The 19,019-nt window shown below is 45.3% G+C and overlaps 1 protein-coding gene across 6 annotated transcripts in view; it reads left to right on the forward strand.

Annotated features, from left to right (window-relative positions):
* EPHA5 (EPH receptor A5) overlaps window positions 1–3,906 on the forward strand; it is a 193,025-nt gene extending 189,119 nt beyond the window's left edge. For all 6 annotated transcript variants that reach the window (XM_059844327.1, XM_059844331.1, XM_059844328.1 and 3 more), the window contains one exon: window positions 1,052–3,906. In XM_059844327.1, the coding sequence (XP_059700310.1) occupies window positions 1,052–1,157 (106 nt within the window). In that variant the 3' untranslated portion in view covers window positions 1,158–3,906. The remainder of the gene's footprint in view (window positions 1–1,051) is intronic.
* The last annotated feature ends 15,113 nt before the right edge of the window (window positions 3,907–19,019 follow it).

The raw sequence follows: 19,019 nt of genomic DNA on the forward strand, positions 1-19,019 counted from the left end.
GTCAACCTGCTTCTCTAACAGCTTCTGTGTCTTGGGCTGGAAACATATATGCAACTGTCTTGATATTTCTGCTGAGCTTTTATTCCTACAATTGCTTTGTTAACACTTTCCTACCCAGTAAGAAATTTCTGCAATTATGCTCTGCCATAACTGATGGCTTTACCTGGCTTAGAGGTGTCATTGATAACCCAAGGTCCTGCTGTGCTATCTCCAGGAGATGATTTGTCCCACTCCTGTCTTTGGATGGGATAAATTGTGTACCCTGGAGGTGCCTCTTGATTCACATGAATCACATGAAAGTGATTACCTTCATCTATACACCTGAATTTTGGAGGGTGGAGTTGATGACAAACACTCTTTCCTCCTGATCCTGCATTTTACATTAACTGTCTTATTTTACAGCTTTCCTGTAGTGGTAGCCCAGTAGGCAGAATGAACACAAATGCCCTTGGCATCTAGAATTCACCCAACCAAAGCAAAACAAATGTGAGCTTATGGGAAGACTGGCAAAGACCCAAAGGGGAGCTGCTTTGCTAATTCTTGTTGACTTTTAGGAGTCATCAGGATGGTGGCCACACTCAAGGCTTTTGCCACTTGTGTTTCTTTGGCTTTCCCTCATCTGAAGAGGAAGAAAGCACGGATTGACCTCACTCCTCACTGCTCATATCCAACATCAAATACCAGCCTCTCCCATGAGAAGAGGAAACAGCAACATGGGCTTTCTTACATGGCTTTCCTCTTGGAAATAGGACTTTTCACGCCTAGCAGAAAGATGGTGCTGACACTTTGCTGTCTGGCCTTTCTCCTTGGTGAGCGAGGTGGTCTCATTCAAATCACATCGCCTCTCTGAAGTGCTGTCAGCCATAAAAAAAAAAAGAAAAATATTTACAAATGGGGAAAAATAAAACCTGCCAACTAAACTTGGCTCTGGGAGCTGCCAGTGACAACAGGTAGGCACTGGCAGCAGCAGTGGCAGCGCATGCGGCGCGTGGTGTGCGCGGCGACGTGTGCCTAAGAGGTCCATGGAACCAACGTCTGCTTTCTCCCACAGGGATTTGAGGCGTCTGGGAGTGACACTTGTTGGTCACCAGAAGAAGATAATGAACAGCCTTCAAGAGATGAAGGTCCAGTTGGTGAATGGGATGGTGCCGTTGTAACACGGTTTTTAAAGTTGCTTCCTCAAGTGGGTCGGTCCTGCACTTTGTACTCTAGCCCTGAGATTTATTTTGACTAAAAAAAACCAAGAAAAGATAAAAAGGGAAATTCAGTCGTTTCTATAACTGAAGGACATTGGCCTCTGCTGCAGCATTTCTAAAGCAGTGTTTGACTAAAGTTTTGCTTTTCTTCCTATTTGTGTCCTCATTTTCATGAAGTCAATGTAAGATGCATGGAACGTGGAAACGAATCTGCTGTACATGAGGTTAACCAGTCTCTTGAGCTTCAGCGGTGATGACAAGCCTTCCACCACGTGTTGTCTGTACATGGGAGGTACATATATATACATATATATATATACAGCACCTTTATATACTGAATTACAGCAGCACATGGTAATGCTTCCAAGGACTGACTTGAATGGCAGATTTTTGTGGCCATTCATGGACTCCCAGTAGCTGCAGTTTGCTGAAGTACAACTTCGAGTCTTACTTGTCTATAGAAGTGTATTGAAGAGCAATATGATTAGATTATTTCTCGATAGATATTTTGTTTTGTAAATTTAAAGAAAAGAAAAAAAAATGCTGTTACACAGCATTAAGTTATAGAGAAGACTAGCATATAAACATGTCGCTTGCTCCATGGCAAATACAATACAGGGTGTATATTTTGTTCTCCTCCTTCTGTGTTACCAAGTTCTTTTTATTTGCTCTTTGGGGAGGATAATACATGTTGAAGATGTATATACTGTACAGTTTGCTACGCATCAGGTACAAGATTGGGGCTCTTTCCTTGGTTTGTTCCTTCTTTCTTCCCTCTTTTACTCAGTCTCCCTTTTGTCTTACCCCCATGCTTTGTATTTTTGCTGCGGTTTGGTTTGATCAACACATAAAGCGTTCAAGAGTTTTCCTTATGTATATGAGGTAGAAGGAAGTTGCTTAAATAAAAGATGTTGCCCTCCTCTTCCTTTACACCACGGGTTGAGGACATCCAGAAGAAGAGACGTAAAACATCTGGTTCTTGATGGCCTCCAGCAACAACGTGGGATTTTTCTGTGTCCTGGCCAAAGGTGGCATGGGATTGCTTCTGCACAGGTGCTTCAGCTCAGTAGCCATCACCCAGTGCAGCTATCACCTCTATTCCCAGAGCCCAGGAGAGAAAGCATGAGGCGGTTTTAGCTGGAAGGAAGGAATTTTGTTGTTCCTTTTCTGATCATGTTGGTTAAGTCCTGGGGCACAGTTTAGAAATGAGCCTGTGGCATCCAGTGTGGAGATGTTGTAGTATTTCCCCCACAGTGATGGGAGTGAAATTATTTTTGGAGCTGTACTGTCCTAAGCTGTCTCTCAGCATTCTCGGCTTGCTGTGGACCTGGCCACTTTGTGACAGAGCACAGAGGGGAGGGAAGAGCAGAGCAGCCCAACATGGTCACGGCAGTGGCATCCTGAGGGCAAGGAGATGCCATTTGCCTGGGGCTGGCACCGCTCAGATCAGGACTTGGTTGTAGCTGGGGCTCAATGTATCCATTAAAGCCCACGGCTGGTACTTTCAGAGGGACCTGAGGGCAGCCCAATCCCCTGGGAATCACACCAGGAAAATTATTTGGGGTTGTCCTCCTATTTTTATTGTAGATAGGATTAAACAGCACAGTTAATTTGGTATTCATAGGTTGGGCTTTTATTTTGTGATGACTTTGATAAGGATTTTAAAACAGCTCAGTGGATTGCAGGGGTTTGTTTCTGTAAATGCATTGCTTCCTTAGAGTTTGGATAGCATCTTGTGGCATCCTTACTTAGCAGTAACATCAATATACAGAGTTGCTGTAGCTCCCTTCATCCCCAGTGCTGCAGAGCCAAGCCCAAAGAGCTCAAACAGCCAAAAGGAGGCCTGTGTCCTTCATGTCTTGCAGAAACAGGTGTTGCAAGGCACCTGAAGCTGTTTCAAAGTATTTCTTTCATTTCCCCCAGCCTTTGGATGAGATTTGGTATACAGAATGTTTTTTTTAAAGAAGGGAAGCACCTAGGAGAAGAGGTTGAGTGGTTTTTTCCTTAGCAGCAGGGCTTTGTTGGCTTACAGCAGGGCTTCTTCAGGCAATATTTTCCTGTCCTGAAACGGCCCCCTACGCCTCTGCAACTGCTGAGTTCCTTGGGAATCAGGAGAAATAGGAGAGAAAAGAGCCACAGCGAGGTCTAACAAATCTTGATAGTGTCATTTCTCATCCCGTTGTTTCATTTTGGCAGCCACCAGACCACAAAAGAGGAAGAGGGTATCAAGACATAACAATTTTGGCACGGAAAAGAGATTTGTCATATAATAAATAAGATTATTAGAGCTGTCAGCAGAAGAGTCTTGAGATTATTTGTGCCTCCCTGTCAGCAACACTTGGGAAAATACATGTAGGAAGACAGAAACAGCTCGTTTCACCAGGAGGAAGTGTTCGTTTGCCTGCATCCATTGGTGGCACTGAGATGCTATGAGCAAATATGTAGCACTTTCTGCCCATCTTCTCCACTCATTCCTGTCCTCTTGGCTCTGTGGGAGGAGTTGAACTTGGTCCTGGTTTTTTTTCCTGGGCTCTTCAAAGCAAAATCCTCTTTTCATCACTGGTATTGCTGGAATACCTACCAGATTCTGGAGTAATGTTCAAAATGACAAACCAGTGGAAAACAAAACTGTTCTTAAGCCAGACTGCATTTGTAAATTGGGCACCTCTTCTTGCTTCCTCCAATAAATAAATAAATAACTTTTTCTATTTATTTCAAGAGCTGTTCTTGCTACAGATCTCTGTATAATAGACTTTGTCTCGGGGCTAAAAATAAAACATTGTTTTAATGTGTAGGGTCCAAAGTTACAGCTTCTGTCCATGAGCAAATCACAGAGACAATGGAGGTTTTCAGTTCCCATCCAAGAGCTGAAAGAACTTTGTGTCTTGGGCATGATTTTATGTATTGGGGTGCAGCAAACAAGATGACAGCAACATTTGGCTGGTTATGTTCTTGGAAAGGACTGTAGGTGGATTTCCTGCCCATGGTAAGTCCGAGCACTTTGCTTTTCCAGCTCACTACAGCTGAGCCAATGGATTCCATTTTTTCCAGTATATTTTGTTGATAATTGAGAGGGAGGTATTTCAAAGGATCCAAAAGGTGGAAAGGCTTTTTTTGATACAGTTTTTCATTTTGGGAAAAGGAATTGCTTGTGTAGACTGATGCCCTTTCATTGTGTAGCTACCACTTGGTAAACTACTTCAGCATTAAAAAGGAAGTCTGATATAAAAAGGGAGAAAAATCAGTTTAAAATTTTATTTATTCCTCCTATATGTTAATAGTGAGAAGAATAAAAAATAAAGGTCAAATTTTTTTGTCTATTCAGTGTTGAATATAATGTAGAAAGTCCCAGTGCTCATGAAATTGTGACTCCTTGGATTGCTGTGGACTTGAAATTAGATGTTAAGGCAGATGTAAAATACATCAGTAACAGTCTTAAGATTAACACTTAGTTGCCAATCCCTTATTGTAATTCCTTAGAGCAGGTAGAGCAGGAGCTGGTGCATCCAGCACTGCCAGAGCTGCAGGCTCTGTCTCAGCTCCTTGCATCAGTGTTTTAACTCATAGGAGCCTATAGCATTGCTGGATTTATTCCTCCCCTTTCTCCCTCTCTGGGTGCTCTCTGTGCATTTTGTTTGTGTACATGGGGTTTTTTTGTAGTGTATGATGCAAAATTTTCTATTTTTTCATAAAAATAAAAACCTTTGACTAACAGCAACATCCAGTTGTGGATCACACATATGCTTGACCCCTCAACTTCCCACAAAGCATCAGGATTCCCCCCCATGGAAAGGAAGTAGATTCTCTGTATTTTTCTCTCCTAAAGGCAGATTTGGTGCTACTCTTGTGGTCCCTGAGGGAAAGAGAGACCTTTGGGATGAGTGAGACATGTAGACCCACATGAATGCATATACCCTTGTTACAGGCTGTTCCAAATTTTCTCTGTTTTGGGGGAAAAATACACTTTTTTAGGCTAGTTTCTAGGGCAAAGGGCCTGCCAAAGCCCCATATCAGTCCCTGACCACATATCCCTCAGAAATACCATTTTTTGTGATTTTTTTTTTTTTTCCTCCCAAGATGTGTTTTTTCACTGAATTTTTCTGGGAGACACCCCACCAAACCCATGACCAGCTGGAGCACCCACCACCACATCCCCTGCTCCATGGATTTGGGGGCAACCACATGCTGCAGAGGGGAACAGGCCAGCCTTTAAGAGAGGTGAGAAAAGCCACAGGTGGGAAAGGCCAAGGGGGAAAAGACTGACCTGGAAAGGTCTTAATGGAGGTGGTGATGGGCACCACCATCTTCTTGTCCACTGCTAGAGGACAAAGGGAAGAGGTGCAGATACAGATACTGTGTCTCCTGACATGACTGGAAGCTGTGGCAGATGATGGGTAGTGGCCAGGAAAGGCATGACAGGCTGGGGCAGCAGGGGAATGCTGCCTTACATATTAAAGAGAGCACAAGGTCAATTGGGTTAGCAAATTGAGGTTGTCAGCAGCTCGGATAAAATCTCTCTGGACTGACGTGCCATTCCCCACTCAGCGTTCTCTTGTTCAGCTTGAGGTTGTCTGCTGCTGGACCACGATGGAGGCAGATGCTGTAAGGAATTAGAGGGGCTCTGAGGACAGAGGGAAGAACTGTCCATTTGCCCATGTAGACAGCATCCTTGATAGCTTCATGGAGGCAGAGAGCCTGCTAAGGGCAAATACAATCATGGGGAAACTTTCATTAAAAATCAGAGTTGGCTTCAAACTCCTTCCACAATATTCCATCTTAAGTGAGAACTAAGTAATTAGGCAATTTCCATGAGTATTTGTGCTCAGATTGGCTTGGGACCTTAAACAAATTTCAAATCAGTATTTGCCTATGATTTTCCTCTGCTGGGCTCAGACTGAGAAAAGGCACTTGCACTTCATGGGCACCAGCTAGTAAATTTACCTGCACAGATAGGTAAGGTGCTTCACCTTCAAAGTCAGTCCTTAAGCACATGCCTGGCTTGGTTTTGGGTGGTTCTGCACAGCCTCTGTCTGGTCCCTGAATAAATGCACAGCTGTGTGTCAAGTCACAAACACCAGCTCTTGTGAATGCTTGAGCTGAGCTGTGCTCAGGGTAATATTCTCTGCATCACTCTTGTTTGCAGTAAAACTGAAACAAACTTCAAGGCAAGATGATGGCTGTGCTGCAGACATTGCAGGGCTGCTAAACAGTAACCTGGACCTATTTTCCTATCCAGTAATATAAAAATGGGGCTGAGTGGGCTCTGAACCTCTCCCCTCCTCTGCCAGCCTGGAATGGTTCAAGTCTGTAATGCCAGAATCCCCAGAGGATGCTGTGGCCCCAGGGCAGGAGCAGTGGGGAGGCTGCTCCCCATCACCCCATGAAGCCAAGCTGCCATGCTGAAAGCAATGCAAGATTTATGAAGATGCAGGGAGAAAGAGCGAGGGACTCTTCATGTATTTTTCATGGGCTGAGCTGCATAAATAGCATGCAATGCATAAACTGTGACTGGATACTTCCACCAAAAAAAAAAAAAAAAAAAAGGTGGGAACCAGCAAGCAGAAGAGATGAAAGAATGAGATAGATTTATTCAAGTCAACAAGACCTTCTCAAAGTCAGGTGCATTAAGAAGCAGCCAAAACAACATAACCTCATCCCGTAACAATTCATCTTTGCTGGTATGTGGAGGGACATGGGCCTCGCGGACTGGAGAAGGGCACACATCATTCTGCTTGGTAAAATGTGTGGGTGGCAGGAGAGAAACCATCTTATCCACGATGCCTCAGATGTGGTGGGGGACTTATGGAGATGCTAGGACAAACTATTGCACCAGCAGATAGGTCAGTGTAGAAAGTGAATGGCACTGGGGCACAGAGAGACAGCTCAGAGTGAGGTAACACTGGAAAAAGAGGATGCCACTGAGGAAAACTCGTGGTGTTCCCTGTTGCAGTTCCCTCAGCAGGTGCATGTGTGCTTCCAAGTGTGCAATTTTAATAATGCATCTGCTGACAGAGCTTAAATATCCTGTACATGAAGACAGGTATCAAAACAATCTCAGGCTGAGATTGGGTAGGAAAAGAGCAGCATGGTGGCTAGCAGAAAGCTTTGCTCATTTTGCAGCCATGATAGCAGACCAGGGTGTGTTTGCAGCTATTGCATGCCATAGGGTTTCCAGAGAAAAAGAGCCTGGGAGAAACAGGTCTGAACTGTGTGATGTTCACTGAACACACCCACTGTCTCTGTAATATGACTGCCCGTGGGATCATCTGGTGCAATTCCTTTGGGATCTGCTGGATGTTGGTGGCTGCAGGCCCAAACAATAAATGACCTTTGACAACCCATTAACATATAGCTCTTTATTTTCCTCCCATAAAGTCCTGTGAGCCAGCCATGGAGGAGAACAAGCCCCCGTGTAGGTGACTTCCTTACTCCTTCATTTCCTCACCTCTAGCTGGGGTCAGCTCAGTTACTCATGGCATCAGCTATAGTAATATCCAGCATATTGAGTGTAAGAAAAGGAGATGCTTTCTTACAGTGGTATGCTGCTTTCATAACCCATTAACAGCTCTAACCAGGTTTTTTTTTTGACCCCAGAACTCTTCAAGCTCCCCCTTAAATGGCCAGCAGATGCATTTGTGCTGGTGAAGATGACTTATTTCTCTCAAAGCTTATTTTTTAACTACAAAGCCAAAGGAAAAATCTTCCAGGCTGAAAAAAAAAAAAAAGCAGAAAAACTGTGAGATAGGCTGCCTGCCGTTTTCTTGGTTTGCTCCCAGTAAAGACCATATTTATTACAAGAAAATAGAAATCCTATGGATTTCTCTTCTGAGGTCTGTGTTTCAAGCTTGACATTTAAACATGAAACTACAGGCTCTAAAATTTAATCATTTGCTCCTCAAGAAACATGATGTGTGGAGCTGCTGAGAAAAAGGGCATGCAAGGAAAAAATATTTCATTGGAAGAAAAAAAAATGAAGGTACAGAAATTACATGTTCATTTAAAAAAATTTAAAAAACCAAGACAGGGAGCAGCCTCTCCCATCCAGTGGGCAAAATGCTGTCAAAGTGGTCCCTTTCCATGACGTGTGTAGGAGCTCAGGACTGTGTCCTTTCCATGACGTGTAGGAGCTCAGGACTTCCTCAGGGCTTGCTAATATCTTTCAAATGGCATAAGAGTCATGGGTGGACACAGTTATTGGAAGAGGAGGAAGAAGGAGGCAGATATGTTTGTATGGAATATCTATAGAGAGAGGTGCATGGCTACATGTGCACACACATGCAGAAGCACTGGCTGATCACCTCTTAATTAAGACAAGAATTAGGGCATTATAATTAGGGCTAATAAATGGTGAATGGCAGCAAATAATCAAGGAGTGAGACTGGAGTGGGCAGAAGAGAGTGTTTTCAGCCAGACAGGGGGGATAGGTGGAGATGGAGAAGATCAAGGTGTGGCACTGGAAAGGATTTGGCCTTCACTGGTGTTCCTGTCCCAGGAGGAATTAATGTCCCAGCTGGGAGAGGAGGGAGGCAGTGCTAGGGTGGCTGCAGAAGGGATGGGTGTTCTCACTAGTGCTAAAATCCCCCAAGTTCCATCCCACTGGGCAGTCACCAGTCATCAAAGCAGGGAAGGGTGGATTGAATGGACTGGATAAAGTGGCTGGGAACATGCATTTGGCAAGAAATGAGGAGAAATTAGATGGAGGGGAGCCACAGGCATGGCTTTCATCCTGGCTTGGCCATTGCTTCTGGGCTTGAAAGGCACTCACAGACCTAAAGGGCAATCCATGGTGGCCAGGTGGGAGGAAAAAAGTTTAGTTGGCTTGGAAACAGTGGCCCTTTTGGGGGGTTTTAGTATTTTGGAGTGGAAAACCAGGGTTTCACAGCCAGAGTTTGTGAGCAGCTGAGTGCACACTGAGCTCTTCACAAGGACTGCCTCACTCAGCAGCTGCTAAAACCTGGGTTTGGGTGACTTTAGGTCTTGAACATGCCCATGTGAGTCCTTCCCTTGGCTCAGCAAGGGAAAAGGGAAGCGTCAGTGGTCCCTTCATCCCTTTGAAACCCAGGGTTGGAAGAACAGGCTGTACAGCCAAAATCTTTTTTGATTGATACAACTACACGTATCCCAGAGAAAACAATAAAATAAAAAGAACAAATAAAATACTTGTAAATGTTCTGTGTAGGGAAAGGTTGCTGGCTCTGGCAGAGGCTAAGCTGGGCTGTCCCTCGGGAGGGGAGTGCTAGAAGTGCAGTGTCCCAAATCAACACGAACAGTTGCTTCAGGGCCCAGAAATCAGTCCTGCAAAAACCATCCCTCTCCCATCCCTGCCAGCTGCTTCATTGCCTCCCATTTTATGCAGCAGCCAAAGAGACTCTGAATCCTTGGCCCCTGCATTTGCATCCCCTGCACCGGGGTCAAAGCCCTCGTGTACTGTCCATCCCTCCCTAGGACCCCGAATCTGTGTGATTGCTCCATCAGGGAAAGCAATTAGCATTCAAGTGCTGCTGTTAGCATAATCAGAAAGACAAAAGGCTGACAGCAATAGCTGCAAAGCCAGGGCCCTGGTCAGAAATTTAATGGAGAAATAAATTATTGCAAGAGAGCGCATTCAGATCCAGACTGGGGCTGCAGAGGGTAGGAGGGCAGAAAAGAGCCCTGCCTCCCGCCAGTTTATCATCCACGCTCCAGAGATCCTCATGGCTGTACCTGATAAGGAGCTGATAAACAGCTCTGCTTCTTCTGGAACAGACACATTCCTGTAACGAGTGGCTGAGACCCCCAGGTACCAGCCAGGGATACTGTCAGCCCTCTTGGCACCACACCCTAGTTCTTTAAAGCTAGACCTTCCCCTTGAAAAGCTCGGCTTATTTCCAAGTGCCCCTATTTAGGTCTTTGTGATAGAGGGGATTTAAGCGCCCTGGGGTTTCACAAGCTGGTCTGAGGACAGTCACATCCCAATACCGCTAAAAAGGGGGGGGACAAACCAAAACAGATAAAACCTGATCACTGGAAGCAGGCTTGGGTGTAAAAATAAGACTTGAAAAAGCCAGATAAGTACCCCGGTGATCCCTGTAAATTAAGAAAGCCTGAGTAAGCTTGGGAAGGGAAGTACCCGGTTGTGGGGCTTTCTGTGCAGCCACGTTGGGCTCCCCGTGAGCTAAAATAAAAAGAAAAAAGCAAACAGGCTATCAAAACCAGGAAAAAACAGGAAAAGGCAGCAAGGTGAAACGCCTCCATCAGTGATGGCATTGTATGGGCATCTGGTCCCCGAAGATGGCACTGTTATCTCAGTGTAAGCTTTTTCAATATTATTCACCTATTCAAGGGGAGGAGAAATCTGATTGTCTAAAGGAGAGATGGAAACAAAGGTCACTGTGCTCACTGCAGAAACATCCCACTGATGGAGCATAGACTTTGTAGGAGTTGATAAATTGGGAGTTGAATGAAAGAATGTGGTTTTTGGTTTTTTGGTTGTTGTTGTTTCCTCAGCCCTGTGATTTCTTTTGATTGGAATTACCTCCATTAGAATCTGACCCTCAGCAAAGCCCTTTTACATTCACCAGAAGGTTTACCACAGGGCAGTGCAAATTTTCCAGCTTTGAGACGTGACAGCATGAAGGGAGATTCTAAAAAATATATGAGGATATTTTTTTTTAAAATATATAAAATATATGTGTAATAAAAACTGAAAAATGCAAATGCCTTTATCAAAGCAAATTTAATGCTCTAGAAATATGATCTTGTACTTCCCCCAGAAAGCTACAGAATCACTCCAGATGGGCCACACTGAGGACTTGTATTTTTGTGTGTGTGTGTCTGAGGGATGCAGAAAGGGAACCAAACTTGTGCTAATAAGCAGCTACTCAATATGCCTTGATGAGTGAATGTATTCAGTCTATAGAGAGTAAAGTGTGCTGCAGCGAGAATGGGAGATGATTCCCCTCATATGAATTTGCCTAAGTACAGAATAAACATCTTTTTTTTTTCCTGCTTTCCCCTTTTTTCTAAAGCCCAGCTGTCTGTTAATGCATATAATGATGGTCCCTCCAGGGACCAAGCCTGAATTCCCATTCATATGCAAAAATCATAAGAGACAAACTTTAGGTTTGGCCCAAACAACAGTGTGCACTTCTCCCAGTGAAGGAAATTCCAGCTTGCCATGTTTTTCCTGCTCAGTGCATGCCAGATGTCTAAAAAAAAAAAAGAAGGGGATGGTTATTGCTGTGTATGAGCCAGAGCTGGCAGCAAGGAAAGGATACTTTTGGCACATCCATAACACACCACCTCCACACGGGAGAGAGCATGGAGCAAGGGAAAGCCGGGGGAAAACTGCCTTGTTCATGTGGCCACCCTTGTGCTGAACGCCAAGCCCCTCCTGAGGGTGCTGTGCTGACCCTGGGAAAGACAATGGCTGTGTCACAACAGGATGCATTTAGGGAGAGAGAGGAGGGGGGAAACAAAGGTCTGAATATGACGGCAAAGGGGCTGAGGCAACTGGGAAAAACAGGTATTTGTGCAAAACCAGCTCCTGAGTGCTCTTTTTCAAGTGGGCTGCTCAGTGCTTGCATGCCAGTCAGCACTGCCTCCCTGAAGCCCTGTCTTAAGCTGCCCTCCAAGAGCCTCCCAAATGTTCATGCTATGGAAAGCAGAGACATAGAAAGCTGCTTTTGGGCTTCACCAAATCATTTTGCTTTTAAAGGAGGCCTCTGGCATGGCAAGAGAGACCACCCTGAGCAGAAAGGGCAAAGCAATGCTTTGCAGTGAAGTTTTGCTGGAGGCAAAGCATCAGAGCAAGTGCTGAGGCTCATCCCTGGGTGATGGGGATAGGGAATGATCTCATTCTGGGGAGAAATAGCTGGATTGTTACTGGAAAACCAAAACCTGAGAATATTCCTCCTTGGGAATATTCTTCCTTGGGAGGAATATTCCTTGGGAGGCTCAGGCATCACTGTGGGATTATTCGGGGGAGCTCTATGGGTCATGTGTGACAGGCAAGTCATTTTTCATGCTGGGTGCCTGCCCTGTGCTTTGGATCATGTGCTTTGGACAGAGGAAGTGATTTAGGAGGAAGATAGTCAAATTCATCGGGTTTTTCTCTTTACCCAATAAAAAGAAAGGGTCAGGAGAATATTCCTTTCCCACTGTCCCAAGATGAGCCAGGGCTTTGCAGTGCTGAGGCAGTGGCGATCTGTTAGGAGCCTGGAGGATTAGGGCTGGCAGGGGGGCTCTGCTGAGCCTCACAGCTGGTGCAGGTGCATTTCCAGCCATAAGGAGTAGTAACAGTCCCAGGGGAAACATTCAGCTGTGGAAAGTGTAGACAGAAATCTATTATCCTTGTGAATGCAATGTCAATATTTACAGAGAGAGGTCAAAGAAGAGAGCTCAGCTCAGGAAATGTCAGCTCTGGAGAAGGAGGAGGCATTAACAGCATTTGCATTTGTGCCAGAGCAATCCCTGCAAAACTGAGGAATATTCAGGAGGGTTTTGCTTTCCAGCCCTATTCACCCCATCTTCTTGTACCATGGCATCATCTACTGCAGCAGTTTAGGGCACATCTGCAATGCCTGGAAGCAATGCTGGATGCTTCCTCCTCCTTGAGGGTTACCAGCATGAATGTGGGTGGTGATCCAGCCGTGGTGGCTGCAGACAGCTTTCCTTATCTGCCATTAGAAGTCTCATTTAGAGAGAGGCAAAGACAAGAGGAACAGAAAAATGACACAGAGCAAAGAACACAGGGTCCAAGAAAATCATTCAGGCTGATCCAGGTCGGTACCTGCAGCTAGGAACCCACCAGGTAAAACAGGATTATGGATTTAGATAAAGGATCTGAGAATATTTTTCTACAAGCTTCTTCCTTAGGGTGGAAAATGTTCAAAATGGGTTTAATCCCCCTTGCTCAGTATTGTTAGCACAGAGGTGCTACTGGTATTGCTGGTAACACAGGAGTTCCTGGGCCCTCTTAAATAAAGACCTTTGTGTGAGCATGAAAGGGGCCAGCAGAAGAAGCACAGGCAAGAACACAGCCTCAAAAAAAGCTTTTTGCCAGCATATGCAGTTGCTGACCACAGATGTTGCCCATGGGAATGACAGGACCCCCAGGTGGTGCTCCCAGGTGTGGGAGGACAGGGGAGCATTACCACCCCACAGAGCAGGTATCCAGCCTTGTGGCTGCTGGGGGGATTGGCTGTTTCCCCATAAAAGCATTTTTTTCACTAGGAAAGGAGGCTTGAGATGTCCCAGAAAAGTTGAAAACTCCCATGCATTTCCCAAGTGGAAAAATGCCTCTTGCCAAAGACTTGAATTCCTTCCTCCATCTTCAGGCTTAGATTTTGCCTGTGATTCTCTCTATACATGCTCAATGAAAACTTCAGGGGCTGGTGGCCTGTGAGGATGTGGGATGTGCCAAGTTCTGGTTTTCACTGGGATTAACGTGTACATCACCAAACAGATGGGAAAACACGCGGTGGGACAGAGCCAGCGATGTAAATAAACATCAGAAACCTCTCACTGCCTTTGGACAGGCCCAGGGGCAGGAGATCTGGAGAGCTGAGGAGGTTGAAAGTGGGAATTTCCCTGCCACAGCACTGAGTTCAGAGAACACGGCTGCCCTGTGGGGTGCAGAGCATCCCAGCTCTCTGTCCCACGTGCCTCGGATGGCAAAGGACAACTCTGTGGCATGAAGAAAGCCATTGTGGGCTTTCAAGCTCCCTTCAGATTATTACATTTGCACAGGATATTCTGGAGCTGTTTCTCCGCTGGCCATTTCACTCCAAACAGTTTAACTAAAAAAACCCAAAAGTCCTGGCAGGTTTATGCTGTTTGGTATTTAAAGCCAGATGATGTGGATTTATTCTGCATAGGATGTTGTGATTTGCCCCATCTGCAGTGTCAGACAGCTGTAATGAGTTGATATTAATGCTGATTAGGAAAAATAACGCCGTGTTCCTTCCACCTGAGCACGGAGAAGGATGTCACCTTGGGCACGCACCTGTGTGTGCCACAGGAGTTCCCTGCAGCCAAAAAAATACCCAGAGCCGTCTCTGAAAATGAAGCCGCACTAGCAGCGCGCCTCGCTCCTGGACAGCCTGCAGACGCCTGGGCTGTCTCCCAGCTTGTCTCAGAGCCCTGGCAGAAGCAAAGCATCTTTCCGCAGGGAAACTCCCACCGCCCGCTGGAGATTCCCGGCCCGCCCCGCTCCGGCTGGCCGGCCGCCGCCCCGGAAAACCGCGACAAAGCGGGACAAAACGGGGCAAACCGGGACAAAAAGGGGCAAAGCGGGACAAAACGGGGCAAAGCGGGACAAAACGGGGCAAACTGAGACAAAACCGGGCCGTCTTCTCCCTTCTCCCCACACCGTTCCCGCCGGGATTCTCAGGACTGCTGGTCATCCATCGGTCGGTTCTGGCTCTGCTGCCCCTGCGCGGCGTCCTGGGTGGGTTTTCAGTCTCACCATGGCTCCCGCCCGTTCTCCTGGGAGAAATGGGATTTTCTGGCGCCTCATCCCTGTTTCCTCCCGCCCCCCTGATGTGGATGTAGGGCAGAAGGGAGGTGCTGCCAGAAGCACTGGAGAGGGGCGAGGAAGAGCTGTCCGTGCTCGGGAAGCAGCAGGGTTTGGAGGGGCTGCAGCCCCAGGGGCTCCTTGGACTGTGCCGTGCCTCAGGGAGTTCTGGCAAGTGAATACAGAGAATAAAGTAGCCAATGGCCGTTCTTATCAGTCCGTTCATCACTAGAGGTCCTTGTCCGTGGCTACTGATAGCCGGGGTCTCCATCCTTTTCTTCCAGTTGAGAAGTCCAGATCTCTGGGGCTTTAGAGACCTTTGGCTTGAGTCTGATGGGTCCACCCGTGTCCAGCTGTCCTGGCTGCAGTCCCTGCCATCCTGGTTGGATGTTTTGTACGGCAAAGTCCAAAGGCAGCATATGTGCTAACTGTGCTTCCTGTTCAAGCCCCAAGCTCAGAAACTCTGGCTTGTGCAGACCCACCTGTTTGTTTCAGGAGCCAAGCTGTCTGGGCTCTGCAACAAACCTGCTGCCCGAAGTTAGTACAGACATTAAGACCCATTTCAAAGACATTAACCCCATACCTTCACCCAGCAAATTGATTGTAAAGACATGAGCTTTCCTCTCACTCTCATTGCTAGAGCAGGAAACTGAAATGTCCTTGATTTAGGTTAAGCACTACTGAGCAACAGCTAAAACATTAGTGTGTTACCTACATTATTCTCATATTGAATCCAAAACACAGCACTTCACCAGCTACCAGGAAGCTGAAACCAGGACAGATACATCTCAGAAGACAGAGTGAAAGCTGCAGATACAAAAAGCTCCTTTGATTAATAACTACTTTCACTAAGGATTAGGATAGAAATAAGACACATTATTTGGCACAATATTGAAGAATTATTTCCCAGAAACAGGCAGAGGAATTGACTAAACCTGATGGCTGACATCTCTCCTTGGGAACCAAGATGAACATTGCTGTGGCCACCAGCTTGGATTTGGATTTAGGATCTCTCTCCATGTGGCTCTACCTCTCCTCTGTGACAGACCTTCAGATCCAGGAGGGCTTTTGTTTTTATCAACCTGCACTGGCCTTGGGAAGGCCAAATAGAGTAGAATAGAATCATAGTATCATAGAGACACTGAATTATAGTATCATGGAAGGTTGGAAGGGACCTTGAAGATCTCCAGCCTCCCTACCAGGAGCAGGGACACCTTCAACTTGACCCCATCCAGCCTGGCCTTGACACTTCCAGGGATGGAACACTCAGCCTTACATTGGCACAGGAGTCTTAAAAACCAAAGTGAGAATTTCTCTGCAATTTTTTTTCTCTTGACAAATAAAGCACATTTCCCAAGGTTCTCAATAGATCATGACCATCTCTCACACAGCAGTGCAGGTTAAAAAGGTCAGCCACCTTTAAATAAGCCCTAATTGACACTTACTTCCCAAAATGAGGGTTATCAAAGTTTAAGGTGCAGTTCCCAAGGCAGCCAGTGACCTAATTCTAAACATCATTAAACTGTTTCACTCTGAAAAATAGCACTGGCATTTCAAAAATCCCCCTGTAAGGGTTGTTGCTGCTGCTCTTCTGGAGGTTGCCCCTGTTGGATTCCTTTGCCAAGAGCTCCTGTCACTTCCCACAACCACTCCTGAAATGATGCTGATTTGGAGCATTTGGCTCCTTCCACCCCTTGCTGTTTCTAACCTGCCATGTGCAGTGGCAGGGAGCACAACTCCTTTTCCTCTCATCAAAGTGGCATGAGTGAGGGAAAAAAAAGATATTAACAGGTGAGGTACTGAGTGGTGTTTTTCCTGTATAAATTGCTTTATTCTGTGTCATTCCAGTAAAACAAATGGATAAAGAGAGCAGCTTCTAAGTGTACAGACATGGCTGGAATGGGCTTTTTGGGTATATTTTAGAAATGAACTCTGGTAAAGAAAGATGGAATTGAGTGATGTGGGAATAATAGTGGGGAACTTAGGAAGAGGATCTTTATTATTATGTTCTCACTTGAATGGCCTTGCTAATTAATATTAGAGTTGTAACTTGGCAGTTACTTTGTATGACTAAGAGCAGTGTTTTCTACAATACAGTCTGAAACATTAAAGCAAATCATTAGCAAACAGTTTATCCAAGACTCAGGAAAAAAAAATAAAATAAATAGGAACATGAAATATGTCTTCTAACAAGTCCTAAAACAGGTCTTTTAGGCCACGGTGCAGATATTTCAAATGTGTCAAGAGTGGGCTGACATTTCTTTAAGTCAAAAAGAAAAAGAAATGGCTGTCATGGGAATCGAGCTGCACCATTTGCCTCTTCATCACCCTGATGTACAGCAGAAGGCTGAGCCTTATTTACAGGAAGCTTGGACTGAAATTGCCAACTTGTGTGCACCTCATCAACACTTTGCTTCTCCCACAGGAGGGAGAACATCCCCAGCACCCACTGCTGTGGGCATCACTGAGCTGAAAGTTAAGAGAGGCCTCAACCAGACCTCCCCCTATAGCGTGCTATTAAGCTGATAAATAGTATTGATAGCAATCCTTGGAGAAAAAATCTTTATAGATAGGCCTCTGCCTGTTTTTACCAGACCTAGACTAATACACAGCTCCAGCCATTCATCACTGATGGTGAACATCTTGACACAGAGAATCTCAGTTTTGCCATGTTACATCAGACCTCATTCGTGCAGCCAAGCAGAGAACACATTCACCAATCCTGGGCTATTAGGATCCAAATTAGTGCACAGACCTGCAACCCCAGCTGAAAAACAGGCTAAAAATAAAATCAGTTACAGCTGAATTTAGGCACAATTGTTTTTCCTCACCTAGAAGGTGTTTCAACAGGGAGGGAGGTGTACACTGCAGTGCTTGCCCCAGGACTCTCTGAGAAGTGTAAGGGGGTTCACAGTCCTGCTGTGCAGTCACAAATAGGGCAGTATCTGATGTACCTGCTGTTGGACTGAAAGTGAGGATTCATAAAGAATACCATCTAAGAAACAAGGATGTGTTAGTATGGGGCAAAATGCACTCCTTGTCCTGGTGTTTTGGCTAAAAACAGGCTAACAGTGTGGATTTCTTTATCCCACCCTCCAAATCAGAAATGCTCCTGTTTTGTCAGCTGGTTTTCCCAGCAATTACTTGAAGATTTACAATATGCTTAATTTCAGTCTTTCATTTTAACAGCAGAGAAGAAGCTGGATCCATGTTTTTCCCAGGATCTTGTTGAAGTGATCTGCTTGTGCCAGCAGAGTTCTTCTCACCCACAGAACTTGGAGTTCAGAGCCATCCTAGGACATAAGAGCACTTGCCCACTAAAAAGAAACATGCTGGCTCTTTTGTCTTCTGCACCTTCTTAAAAAACTTCCAACACCTGTGTGAAAACCTTGAATTACTGTGAGCACAAATATGCTCCATCCTCATAAGTCTAAATTGGTGTACATTTTAAAGTCTGCTTAATGTGCACCTTCCTTAGAAAGACGAAGGTGTAAACCAAAAAAAGAACTACAATTCTTCAGTTCTTAAGGCAGCATACCAAATGTAACAAGGGCTGCACAACACCTGTACATGTAATTAATATTGCAAATTTGCAAGTTTAATTCTAGGAGCAGAAGGATTGCAATATTCTATAGCTTTAATTTTCAGCTTGCCTCTGATCATTCCTAAACAGAAGTATTGTGGCTAATTCTGTAGATACTACATGAAGTGACAAGATTAAAAGGAAAAAATGTATATAAGAAGGTAAGTTCTTCATTGTACAGTATACCTTAATGAAATAATTATTATTCATAAATTTGATCAGCCTGTGAAGTAATTTGCCTGCAGGGCACCCAATTAAAATAATGGCAATGAAAAAGACTCCCTGGTGCATGTGCCCAGCACCTCTGACAATCTGGCCACCTCAGCTAAGGACAACAGTACCAGCCTGTGAAATGAGCCCCAAGTGGGCTTTTACTGCAATCATTTGGTTTAGTTGAAGCCAGCTGTGCTGTGGTTTTTTTTTAACGAAAATATTCTTCCCAGAGGAGCACAGGCTGCTGTCCTGTTGTTGGATGGACTCAATAACAGCTTTGGAAAGATGGAGACACAGCAGCATGAGTTCTGCTCAAAGGGAGCCAAGAGCCATCTGTTCTGCCGAGATTGGACATCACTTCTTACTCTTATTCCTCGCTTGGTGCTGAGCATAGGAAAGGTTTACACCTCAGCAGGACTTTAGTGAACCTCAGTCATCTGCAGGAAGCTTTTTTTGAAGAAGGTCCCTACTCTCTTGCTCATTTGTATGTCTCCTCAGCCTGGGATTTCCCAAGGGTGGTGGCTGGTTAACA

The sequence above is a fragment of the Haemorhous mexicanus genome, chromosome 4 (assembly GCF_027477595.1).
Source record: "Haemorhous mexicanus isolate bHaeMex1 chromosome 4, bHaeMex1.pri, whole genome shotgun sequence".
NCBI classification, from domain to species: domain Eukaryota; kingdom Metazoa; phylum Chordata; class Aves; order Passeriformes; family Fringillidae; genus Haemorhous; species Haemorhous mexicanus.